We start from the raw sequence: 13,122 nt of genomic DNA, 5'->3' as shown, positions 1-13,122 counted from the left end.
GGGGACTGAGAAGTGAAGTCAGAGAATGCTGCCCAGATGACATTTTACCAGGTCTTGCCAGTGACCTGAAGTTCTCCAAGCCGAGAGGGTGAGACGGTCTTCCTTGCACAGGCCCAGGAAGCCATTGGGAAGCACTTAAGGCATATTCCAGGAACTAATAGAAATTGGGAAGCTGAAGCTGCAGAGGTTGGCTGGGGTGGGCCTAGTGCCTCATAAAAATTGCAGAGGAAAATGGACTTTGTCCTGGAGTACGAGTGATGGGAAGGGGAGCCAGTGAAAGGCTTTAAGCACTTAAGCAGGAGGAAGGGAGGTGAGAAATGCTTTGGTTGCTGTGTGGAGGATAAGGGGACTGAGCTAGACCGGGGGAGACGAGTTTGGACTATTGCACAAGAAGGCTGGAAATAAAAACGAGACCTGACTACAGCCCACCACAGGGAAGGTGGGCAGTCAGGTGGTACATGAACCTAACACGGAGTTGGATTGGAAATCTGCATCCTGCAACCTTGTCTCTTCTCGAAACCTTGAGCAAGTCACTTGACTATCACGCCTCTGAATCTCAGGAACTTCCTCTGTCAAATAAAAACATCCATTGTCTGGCCTCTTACCTAACTGTTGGGAGGAGATAGTGATCATCAAAGCACTTTAGATAGTGTAAAATACTTCACTCTCTCTTTCAAGCAAAGCTTGCAGGAGCTCAGTACTGCAGGAAGATCAGAGATGAACCAGACCCAGTCCCTGCCAGGAGAAGTTTCAATCTGGTGGGTGAAGAGAGATGCACACAGCAATCTCATGTCTAAGGCTGCAGAATAAAAGCCTTTAAAGAAGGCTGTTCTGAGTGTGCAGGGGAGGCAGTCAGGGAGGGCTTCTGGGAAGAAGCTCCTCTGAAGCTTTGAAGGATAAGAAGGATTTTAATGAGCAAGACAGAGGAATCATATGGGAAGACACAGAAAGAGGGACCCTGGGAATTTATTCACTCGTTTATTTTTTTTAAAACCTTTTAATTTTATTTAGAACTTTGAATACATTCAAATGGTTCAAATTTCAAAAAGCATAAAAGGGCATACAGTGAAATCTGTCACCTGCCCCCAGCCATCTGGTTTTCCTTCCCAGACCACCAGGATTACCAGTTCTTTTATATTCTTCTAGAGATATTCTTTGCATATAAGTGTGTGTGTGTGTGTGTGTGTGTGTGTGTGTGTGTGTGTATTTCCCTTTAGTTACACAAATGGTAACATACTTTACCCTGATTTTTTTACTTACTATATTCTGGAGATATCAGTACACAAAGAGCTTTCTCATTACATTTTATGGCTGGATAATATCCCAGTGTGTAGATGTACCATAAGTCTTTTAACCAGTCTCCCAACTGAAACTCAAGGAATTTGGAGAATTGTACCTAGTCCAGTGTAGCTGAAGTTGGAAGCCCCCTCCATGTTGGTAACACCGCTCATAACCAAAAGCGTAGCCCTGTTTGAACACTGAGCAGCAAGCCTGGGGATAGGGAAACAGATACACACAAAAAGCATCATCCTCTGACCACTTTCTCTATCGTCTGGTGGCCCAATCACATATTAAGCAGACTATTTCTTACTTTCAAGCTGCTTCCACCAATGTCTTCTCACCATAGTCTTAACAACAACGACTCCCATCACTTTCCCCAACTATTTCCACCATTGCCTATACATTGCGCTATGGTTAGGGTGACCATGTGATGTATCATGCAAACCAGGACACTCTGGGAGTGAAAGTGGACACTATTAATAAGGACCTTGGGACAACAGGCATAAACCAACACTGTCTTGGCGAAACTAGGATGTCTGGTTCTCAGGTGAGGAGTCCAGCTGCTAGACCAGGGGACTTCTTGAAGGCAACGACCATACCTTATTTATCTGGTATCCCCAGCATCTCCCCAGAGCCTGATGCATCGTAGTGCTTAATGCACAGTGGTTGGTTGAATGGAGGTCCCGGGTATAGGCAGAGCCAAGCAGTCCTTTAGATGCCTCCACGGGGTTTCACCAGATATTTATAATATCTGGGCTTTCTGAGCAAATATTCCTTTTATGTACTGTATGCTTTGATCTCTGTATACAGAGCTTCAGATCATTTCCGTGATGCCTAGCTGAGACCCACCATGCTGAGCCCTGGAGAGGCACCAGCCTATACCTTGCCCTGGCCTTACTCCTATGTCCTCCTTATGATCAAGGTCTGCGAGTGCCTACTGGTAAGTAAGAAAGGGCGCTAATGACCAGTCTGTCCAGGGGCCTAGTGGCTAAGCAGTCCCAGCAGCCTTCGAACCTGCAACATAGCTTCTGTGGATCCTCTTCCCATTTCCTTAGCAGGCTCCTGTTACACAGTCCCCATCCTCAGGGCTGCCTGCCTGGGTGGTACTCCCCATCTTTATGGCTTCTGGGTACAGATGCTAGGTAAATACAAAGGGAAGTTTACCGAGGCTGAGACCTACCCTACGTAATGAGTCTGCTTAAAGCCTCCCATCTCCCTAATTATTGTTATGACGGATGCGCCCATTCAGCTGGGCATTCCTATTTTCCTCCCTCATTTTCAGAGTTCCCAAGGGGTTGGAGAGGTGAGCTGGGACCCAAACCTCCCGGATTGCAGGAAGGAGTCCCCTACCCCAATGGCCTGACTCCAGGAACCCATGAGAGAGGGTCCACCTCCCTCAACCCAAACCTGTGTGGTCAGAATTGCCAGGAGGGGTGACAGTTAGTAAGACTCCCTGGGCCTCAGTCTCATGATCTATAAAATGAAAGGATTGAAAAATATGATCTCTGAGTTAGGTGGTGCTGACATTGCACATCTCTGCTCTGTACTGTGACTCTGGGCTGGGCTCAGCCTAGAACCCACAGGGGTCTCTGGGAGGACCCAAAGGCCAATCCCTCTCCCCCTTCCTCTTCTTCTCTCCTTTTTCTCTACTTGAAATGGGACCCCAGAGTCCTGGGTAGATGTTTACCCAGGGCTGGTCCTTCCCTTCCTCAGCTACCTGGGGAGATAAAAGGCTAGGGGCAAGCAGAGGGAGGCCTGGGCCATACTTCCTGGGCCTGTTACAGGTCTAGCCTTAGTTCACCCTGGGCTCAAACCTGATCCCCAGAGGCTGGAGCGAGGAACGAAGATGGGGCAGCCAGGGCTGCCCTGTCTCCTCCACCTGGGCACACTGGGTAGGAATCAATATGCAGGTTGGCCCTCCATATCTGTGGGTTCTGCATCCGCATGAATGGTTCAACCAACCGCGGATCAAGAAACTAAATTAAAAAAAAAATTTTTGTTGTTGGCACCATGGGGCTTGTGGGAATTCCCCGACCAGGGATTGAACTTGGGCCACAGCTGTGAAAGCGCTGAACACTAACCACTAGACCCAGGGAACTCCCAAGAATATTAAAAAAAAAAATTCCAGAAAGTTCCAAAAAGCAAAATTTGAATTTGCTGCAGTGGCAACTACTTACATAGCATTTACATTGTATTTACAATTTACACCGCATTTATGACTATTTACATAGCATTCACATTGTACTAGGAATTATTAGTAATCTAGAGATGATTTAAAGTATAAGGGAGAGGACTTCCCTGGTGGCACAGTGGTTAAGACTCCATGCTCCCAATGCAGGGGCCCTGGGTTTGATCCCTACTCAGGGAACTACATCCCACATGTATGCCACAACTAAGACCCAGTGCAGCTAAATAAATAAATATTTAAAAAGAAAAAGAAAAAAAATATATATATATATATACCAAAATGTTAAAAAAAAAAAAAAGTATAAGGGAGAATTGGGTGTTCCTGACAGTCCAACAGTTAGGACTCTATGCTCTCACTGCCAGGGGCCTGGGTTGGATCCCTGGTTGGGGAACTATGATCCCACAAGCAGAGCAACATGGCCAAAGAATAAATAAATAAATACAGAATAAGGGAAGATGTATGCAAATACTATGCCTTTTTTTAAATTTTAAGGCCTCACCACATGGCTTGAGGGATTAGTTCCTCAACCAGGGATCAAGTCTGGGCCCCTGGCAGCGGAAGCACAGAGTCCTAAGCACTGGACTGCCAGGGAATTTCCATTTTCTGTCAGGGTCTTAAGCAGCCTCAGATTTGGTTTCTGTGGAGGAGTGGGGAGGGGGAGGGAGTTTGGGGGGAGTGTCCTGGAACCAATCCCCTGTGCATGACTGTATGTGACGTCATCTATCTCCATCCCTGACTCCTTCACTATGTGACCTTGAGCAAGTCATTTACCTTTTCTCAATGCCAACTTCTGTGGGAGAAGCATCATGGGAAAAGAGGCATGAAATCAAGGTCTATGAAATCAACCTCAGATACCATTGTGTCTGTGAAACTGTTTCTCAGTCCTGGCAGCTGGAAGCAGTCACCCCCTCCTTAGAGTTCAGCAAATATTTTATTCAATGTACTTTATTAGTTGGGGTCCACTTGTCTCTCCCCCACTGATTATTTGCTCTTTGACATCATCAGGTCTCATGGGGTTAGCAAGGCACTAAAATCCAACTCAAAATGGCTTTTAAAAGTGTGTCACAGATTGGAGGAGACTAAGGAAAAAATAACTAAATGGAATGGGACCCTGGATAGGTTCCTGGAACAGAAAAAGGACCCTAGGGGAAAACCTGGTGAAACTCAAATAAAGTCTGTGGTTTAGTTAATAGCCATGTACCAATGTTAATTTCTTGGTTTGGATAATTGTACTATGATAAAATAAGATGTTAACATTAGGAGAAGCTGGGTGAGAGACATGCAGGAACTCTGCATCATTATTGCAACTTTTCTCTAAGTCTAAATTTAGGTTAAAATAAAAAGCAGAAAAGCCCCACAAATTAATGCTAATCATTTAAATACAAAAGTGGCGGGGGGGCTGCGTATTGGTCTATGTAACTGAAAAAGGCACGGGTACGTGGGCTGCAAGCACAGCAGGATCCAGGCAGCTTAATGATCAGGCACTGTCAAACAACAAGGTCCAACAGCCCAGGGAACTATATTCAATATCCTATGATAAACCATAATGGAAAAGAATATGAAAGAGAATATATATGTATAACTCAATCACTTTGCTGTACAGCAGAAATTAACACAACATTGTCAATCAACTATATGTCACAAAAATTAAAAAAAAAAAACACTCATGACAGAAAAAAAAAAAAAAGGAATTGCCTCCCCCTTTCTAGGTTTTACTTCTTTTGTGGCGCTTCATAATCAGGTAGCCCCGTCCCCGGTGACGGCAAACGGCCCACCAGATTTCCAAGCTGATGTTCTGCCGTTTCAGCCACCCAAGAATTTGTCCTTCAGTAGTTCTGTTTGGTTCCCTGCTGTATCCCTAGCACCTAACTTGGTGTGTTAAATGAATGGTTACAGTAAAAGTTCTGAGATGGACTCTTATTGGCTTAGAGTTGCATGCCCGTTTCCAGCCCAATCAGTGTGACCTACCTTACCTGGGTCACACGGGTGGGGTCAGAGCCCCGCAACACATTGACTAAGCTGGGAGAAGGCTGTTGCCTGAAAGGAAGTAATAGGTACTGTTATCAGAAGAAAGGTTGCAGGCAAAACCAATATGTCCCCTGCGTTCTTAGAAGGCAGAGCTGCTGCTTTTTCTCCTAGAGGCATCCACAACATAGACCTACATTGAAAATGTACAGGCCTGAAGATGCTGAGTGTGCTGAGCTCCCAGACCACAGTCCTTGGATAGCCCTTGTTAGTGGAGGATAAGATTAGGGCTCTTCTTCGGGACGCTGGGCTTCTTGCATCTGGATCAGATGGAGATGGTTGTCAGGGCAGAAGAACTGGCATAGCCAAAGACGTCCAGAACCCCAGGATTCCTTCTAGGCCACAACAATGGGCAATTCCAGGCACGGAACCCTTCCAATCTACCCCTGCCAACCCTTGCCAGGAGCCTCTAATCTAAGGTCTTGTTTGTTCATTTGGGTTGGGGTGGCATGGAGAGAGGGACAGGACAGGGCTAACCTGAGCATCAGGACAGACATCTCAGATGAACGCCTTATGCTCTATGTGAGGAATGCCTACTGAGGGGACTTCAGGGTCTCAGCTGCCAGTCTCACCCAACCCCCTGGCTAACTCCCAAACCATTCGCTATCTCCTCCACGGCCTTTCCACAGACCTGTGGTGGGCTGAGGGGATGGGGGCGCAGAGTGCCCACAGGAAAAAAGTCTGACTTGTGTGTTTTTCAGATATTTTATTAAGAATAAGGCATATGACAGTCACCCCTAAAGCACAGGGTTCTATTTCTGTGGGTGAGTGAATACACTCTGAAAAGCATTGGATTAAAAAGCGCAGCCAACAGAGAACTTGGAGCAGGATCCCTCTGCCGCGCCCATGGGGCTCCTGCCAGGTGGCTCCGAAGCCTCGCGCGTCCCCCATTCAAGGCTGGCACCTCAGCGAGAGGGTGCTTAGAGATCCCTGGCTCTCCGTGATGAGAGATGCTCCTCCACACCCTCTCGGCCTCCTTCCTCTCCATCAGGGAGACCTCTATTCTGCTGCTTGTTTGGGGAAGGGCTACCCCATTTCAGCCCTGGCCTGGCCCCCCAAACTGCAGGCTACTGTGGGTGGGATATTGGGGGGCAGGGGTACAAAGCCTCATGCTGTATTGCCCACAGGTCCCTGATTGGCTTCCAGAACGGGGAGGGGTCCCCACCTGCAGCTCCTGGTTCCAACTAGGGCCCCTGAGTGTCCATGTCAACACAGTCCTCCCCCAATGGGGATTCATGCAGCAGAGAAGAGGGGAGAGGTGGAGGACAGGGAGAGGGAAGGAAACAATCGTTTCCCTTCTAGCCACCCAAACTTTTCAGGGGCTCAAGGGAGGGCGTCTTTCCCTTGGCAGTGCGGGTCCCCCAGGCTAGGAGAAGGGGAGGGCCAGAAGCTGAGGGCAAGGCTGAGGAGTTTCTGACCGCTGAGGCCAAGGGCAGGCCACTGACTCCCAGTCTTATTCTGCTGCCCTGAGGGTTCTGTTCCAAACCCAGGTGCAGGAGAGAGGCAGGAAGCCTCTGTCCATTATTTCCAGGAGAGGGAGAGGGAACGGGAATTTCTCATAAAATCTGAACCCTGTATTTGCCTTGGCCTCTGCCCCAGCTCGCCGACACCTCAGCTGGGAGTCAGCGAGTCAGCCGCCCCAGCACGCTGGACCTTCATGTGGGGTACCTCCAAGTACCTCACAATTAAGAGTCATCATCTCTGATTGCTGGAAGAGGGACAGGAGGTGGGAGGTGCTGATGGGGTCACTTGGGGAGAGGCAGGCAGGCCACGGGAGGATCCGTGCGGTAGGGGGTTTGGGGGCCCCCAGCCAGACAGCTCGGGTACACAGGAGGGAAGGAGGAAGAGGGCTATTGCTATAGAGCCGGGGGAGGCCAGGTGGGCGTAGCTATGGCTTTTAGTGGGTGGGCGGGTGGATAAAGTACTTCACCGTCTCTGTAGTAGAATTGGTGTAACAAAGTCACCCAGTTCACCCCAAAAGTTTGATTGTGGAAGATGAGGCTGCCTCCAGAAAGACCCCCTTTCCCTCCTGCCCAGGATCCTCTGGGCCCCGTCAGGTGAGAGCAGCCGAGAGCAGAGAGAGGCCTCCTCACTCAGACCTGCTCTGAAAGGAAAGGCAACGGGTCGAGGGGGTACGGTGGGTCGCCCACACTTGAGGGGACACAGAGGGTAGAGGCACAGCCACAGAGACTGGGGAGGGGAGAGGTGGGAGCAGGCAAAGCAAGGACCCTAGGCCACTGCTGTGGCCCCTGAGACTGGACAGCACGGTCCGTTCCACGGGTGCCTCGGTGGCGGACACCTAGACCAGGCCTGGTTATTGCTCAGTGGTCTCAGCAGTCCTGAGCTGGGAGGGGGCTGCGTATGTGTGAGCTCACGGGTGTCCTGCTCCCTCTAACATATACAGTGAAAGAGGGTATAATTGGGGTTCTTTCCCCCTCTTCTTCATGGGGCCGTGACGGAAAAAGGGTTCATCACCCTAGAGACCTCCCAGACCCCTGGGTGACAAACAGAAGGCTCAGCCCCAACCAGGGTCAGGACCTGCCAGGATGGGTGCTTGTGAGTGAGATAAAGGACTCTCCCTGCCCCACGTCCTCCCACGGCAGCCCCTGGAAGACATCACAGGCACTTAGGACTTGATGCAGGACCAACAGAGGAGGGATGGCATGAGAGGACAGGGTTCCAGGGATTTGTCTTTCTTTCTAGGCCGGACTGGGTGGGGGCAATGAATTGGACTGGAGCTTCACTTCCTGCCTTTGGTCGTGACGGGGAGATGGGGAGAAACGCGTTAGGAGGTGGGCCGTATTCTTTCCTTTTGCCACTCCCCAACCTAGAGAGAGGGCACGAAGCACCCCACCACTGTCAGGTCTGATAGGATTGGGGGCATTCCTGGAGAGGACCAGGCTGGGGCCTAACCTGTCCACTCCCGCCCCCCCTCCCCCCAGCAAACCCAAACCTCTCTCAACAGCTGCCACTTCCAAGAAGCCGGGCCCTTCTTCCTGCCTCTGGGTGCAGCCAGCTAATGAGGAAGCTGGGCAAAATTAGCACCAATAAACAGGACTAGGAAAACTCCCAGGGCAGCCTTCAGGTTCCCAGCTACCTCCTGAAAGCACTTTCTAACCCTTCCATAAGCCTGATGGGGCAGCCCGACTCTGGCGTGTCCCGAGTCAATACCTAGGTCGGCATCCTGGGGCAGAACTGAGCTGGAGACGGCTCTAGCCCAGGATCTGCCACAAACCCATTCTGTAATCTTCTCTAAGGGTCTATGGGTGCTAATTCCCAGAAGCTCAAACTTCAATAAGTCCACACTTTCCCCATCGGAGGCTCTGGAGAAGGCGACTTCTAAAGTGTTCCGTGCTCACCTGTAAGGACCTATCAACAGGGTAGGGGGGAGGAGAAGCGGCTTCCAAGGTAAAGGTCCAGCCTCTAGACCTCACCCCGAACTTCCCCTTGGAGGAAGGCTCGGCGGGAAGGGCAGCCGTGGGGGGCTGGGGGAGGCCGCAGCGGGGAGCTGGAAGGCCTAAGGATGCTAAGGGCCACTCTGGTTCCTTTCCGTAGGCCGCCCAGGCTTCCCCCTCCCACGAAATGATTGTCAGCTTTCCCGGGGCAGGGCGTGACCCCCGCCCCTTCCCCTTCCCCTCCCAGTGGCAGGGTGGGGACCAGATAAAGATCGGTACTGTGAGTCCTCTCCTAGAAAAATGATGCATTCGCTGGGCCCCGCGGAGGAGGTCCCCGGCGGGAGGGGAGAGCTCAAAGCTTCGGCGTTGTTGGCAAATACAAAAGGCGGGGGCGGCTGGGAGGGGCGAAGGGGCGGGGGAGCAGGGGCCGCCTCCGCCCGCTCCCTGGGGGAGGGACCGGCTGCCTCAGCCCCTGGGACCCGCCCGCGCGGCCAGAGCTGCGTCCCTGGTCGGGCCCCGGGCCCGCCTTCCCCCGCTCCCCGCCCCGCCCCTCCCAGCCGGCCCCGCGCTTACTCCGGGTCCGCCGGCGCACTGGGCGGGCTGGGCGCGGCCGGCGGGGTGGCTTGGTCAGGGGGCTCCTGGGGAGGCGGCTGGCGCGGGCTGCGGCCACTGGGCCGCGGGGGCCTCCGGGCGTAGAGGAAGAGCGCGGGGTCTGGCATGGCATCGGCGTCGTCCGGGGCGCCGGCCGAGCGCTCCCGGGCGGCCCAGTCCCGGCCGGGGCCCTTGGCGGCGGCCTCGGCTGCGGGCGGGCGGCGGGCCCGCTGTGCGCGCCGGCGGATCCGGGGCTCGGGGGCGGCGGCGGCGGCGGCGCCGGGGCCTGGGCGCGGAGTCTGCAGTTTCTGGCGCGCCGCGTGCAGCTGGTAGGAGAGGTAGGCGGCCGCCTCGGTGTGCTTCTGCAGCTCAGTGCCCAGCACGGTGGCTCGGTGGCTGCGGCGACGCAGCTCCTCCAGGAAGCGGCGCTCCTCGGCGCGCAGGCTGCAGCGCAGCGCCGACACCAGCGCCTCGCGCTGCGCCACTTCCCGCCGCAGCTCCGCGTTGGCCGCCACCCGCGCCGCCAGCTGTGACTCCAGCTCGCGGCACTTGCTCTCCAGCTCCCGGGACGCCAACTCTGGGCAGGGGAGAGGGAGGGGAGAGTGAGGGTCCCCGCCTGGCTGTTACCTGCACAGCTCACCGATCCTCAGAGCGAAGCCCGGCACCCCCCCGCCCCCGACTGCACGTCCTGCGGCGCTCGCCCTCACTCCCCACGCGCCTGCGACGCTGGCCTGCCTCTTTCCTCCTCGAGGCCCTTGCACCTATCTTGCCTTCTGTTTGGCCACTCTGATTCTTCAGTGCGCCCCTTAAGTTTAAGTGCAAACCCTTCCCTGACCATTTATTCACTCCATGACTGTTTGTTGAGCCCTGACTCTGTGCGTTGTATTAGGCATTGTGGGTATGGTGGATAGTAAAACATTCCTCACGAAGCTCACAGCAAGCATAGTGGGAGAGGTATGGTACATAACCACAAAAGAATGTGAGGTTGCATCTGTGACACGTGCCAATACCACGACTGTAACAGGAGACTGTGACCTAATCAGGGAAGGCTTCTCAGCCGAAGAGCAACTTGGGCTAGGATCTGACAGGTGAATAGGAATTAAGTAGTGAACAGGGGAGAGAGGGGTGCTTCGGACAGAGGGTAGGACTTGTGCAAAAGCCCCGTAGCAGGAGAGACATACAAGAACAAGGGACTGAAAGAACTGGGAGTGTGAGCAGAAAAGGGGAGTCAGTGTGCTGCGAACCTTGTTTCCTTCATAAAGAGCATTTATTACATTTTGTGGGTTTTTTTTTTAACTTGTTTATTGTTTGCCTTTGCCCACTGCATTGGGTTTCAAACCTGGATATACACTGGAACCATCCAGAGAGCTTTAAAAAATAGTTTTCCTGGGTCCTATCAAAGTATCAAGTACTGGGAAAGGGTACCTCTTGAATCTTCCCTGGTGATTCTCATGTACCCACAGGGTTGAGGACCCCTACCTCCTGGATCATAAACTCCATTTCAGCAGGGTCTGTATCCCAGGACTGGCACATGTGAGTGAGAATGGTGACAAAGGGCAGGTAAAAGGTGACTGGAGGGGATAGGAAAACCACCAAGTGATTTTCATATAAAAGGAGAACAAGGAAAGAGAGCTCTCAAGCCCACTGAGAGAGAAAGTAAAAACCAGGACACTGGGGCAGTGCCTTGAGCCCAGATGACCCCAAAAGCCCTTTCAGAGGAAGGACAGTAGGTGGAGTAAAAGCTACTGTTGTCACAGAACTGTTCTTGCCTGGTGTCTGGGATATGTGACCCCTTCCTCCAAGCACGTAGGCACAAAGAGGCCGCCCATGACTGCCACTTAAAGCAGTCGGCAGAATTGGTTCAGGGCCATAAGTGTTTAGATGTTTATGCATGATATGCAAAGCAGTTAGTAGCACTCCTAGCATTTTACCTTAACCTTAAACTTCCAGCCTTCCCTGCGCCTAACTCTTGGTCCTGTCGCTGTTGATCTATAAGCAGCACATCAATATGGCAGGGAGCCCATTCTTAAAACCCTCCTGGCCAAGAAATACTACTTTTGTGATTCATTTCAAATCAAGCATTTACTGAGTCCCTCTCCATGTCAGGTAATGTGCTTTGCACTGAGAGACGATGGGTAACACCCAGTCCTAGTTCTCAGAGATCATATCATCTGGAGATTAAGATCTCAACAATGCAACCCCTCCCATTTGAAAAAATGAATTGTGGCAAAAAAACAAGGAACCAATTTTGCCATCTTAACCATTTTGTAAGTGTACAGTAGTGTTAATATACTCGCATTGTTGTGCAACAGAGCTCTAGAATTTTTTCATCTTGCAGAACTGAAACTCTATACTCATTGAACACCATCTCCCCACACCACTCCCCATTTTATGGGTGAAGTAATAATCTATAAACAAATACTTTAGTGGAATTTCTACAACGGCAAGAAGTCATGCTTTTGTAAAATGAAGAATTTGCTAATGTGCCTGTGTCTCTTTGCTCCTCCTCTAGACTATGTTCCTTGAAGTCAAAGACCCCATATTGCCATCGTGTTGAATCTTGACACTCAGCATCTTGGAGGGTGTGGACACGGACTGTGAGAATCACTCGTGCAAGGATGAGAAGGATTAGGGAGGTGGGTCACAAAGGAATGAAGTCAGCCATGTGGACTTCCTGGACACCATCTCCTCCCTGCTTTCATTTTCCCACTTTGGACAGAGACAGGGATACAGGGCACTATGTATGGTGGTGCAGGTTGTTCATTGCACAAGGTCACCCAGCTGAGTGGGCAAATGAGGCTGACGTCCTGCACTCAGTAAGCTGAGGAGTGGCTGTCCCCAAGTCTGGACCAGGGGTGGACAAGGCTTGGGTCCTAAGTGGTGGGGAAAAGGTGACCACTTGTCCTCTTACCTTGTTGGTGAGATTGGGCCTCTTTCATTTCCAGGTCATGGGTCAGTTCTGGGGGCAGAGATAAGAAAAGGCAGTCGTGTGTATGTTAGAGATAGAGAGAAAGAGTATGTGTGTGAGATCAGGAATCACAGCCCAGTAAAAGTGTCGATAAGGATTCTCAGAAACCATCTAAACTACCCCCCCCCCATGCTTCTTTTACTGCAGCCCAGAGGGAAAGAGATGAAAGAGAGGTGTCAGAGGCATAGCCTGAGCCAATCTAGCTGATTCTAAGCCCAGAGATCTTTCCAGTGTAAGCTTTGTGGCCTCGATTTGGGGGTTAGTTCAACGCTTGTGGGACTGAGGCTTGCTTTTGGGGCTGGGGGGGGGAGTATCTGCCCCTTCCCAGAGGTGATGTACAAATATTTAACATGCCGACCAATCAGAGACAGCCTGGAGGACCCCTGCTGCCCAGGGCACGTTCTCTTTACTGTTTAGTTGGTGGGTCTGGGAAGGCTGGAGTGTCCTGGGCTGCTTGGGGACACTAAAGGGGGATTCAGGGCAGTGGCTATTTACCAATAGGACACGTGCGTTTCACTGTTGTCACAGCCAGTACTGCTGTGCCGGTGCTCTTTTCTGAACATCAGCCCTGCCCTTTCTAAGCTCTGGTTCCGCCACTTTCCGCAGGGCGGGGAGAAGAGCTTCAAGGAGGACAGCGCCACCTGGTGAAGCAAAGCCTGCATGGCGCTCGGCTT

General features: G+C 51.8%; 1 protein-coding gene across 1 annotated transcript in view; it reads right to left on the bottom strand.

Annotated features, from left to right (window-relative positions):
• Window positions 1-9,408: 9,408 nt before the first annotated feature.
• The window catches only part of CCDC92B (coiled-coil domain containing 92B), a 12,723-nt gene continuing 9,009 nt past the window's right edge, over window positions 9,409-13,122 (bottom strand). The window contains exons 3-4 of the mRNA XM_079903637.1: window positions 12,392-12,439; window positions 9,409-10,057 (exon numbers count right to left, since the gene is read on the bottom strand). Coding sequence (XP_079759763.1) covers window positions 9,459-10,057; window positions 12,392-12,439 — 647 coding nt within the window. The 3' untranslated portion in view covers window positions 9,409-9,458. The remainder of the gene's footprint in view (window positions 10,058-12,391; window positions 12,440-13,122) is intronic.

This window comes from Stenella coeruleoalba (assembly GCF_951394435.1).
Source record: "Stenella coeruleoalba genome assembly, chromosome: 19".
In the NCBI taxonomy this organism is placed as follows: domain Eukaryota; kingdom Metazoa; phylum Chordata; class Mammalia; order Artiodactyla; family Delphinidae; genus Stenella; species Stenella coeruleoalba.
This window is presented reverse-complemented; position numbering and strand designations above follow the sequence as displayed.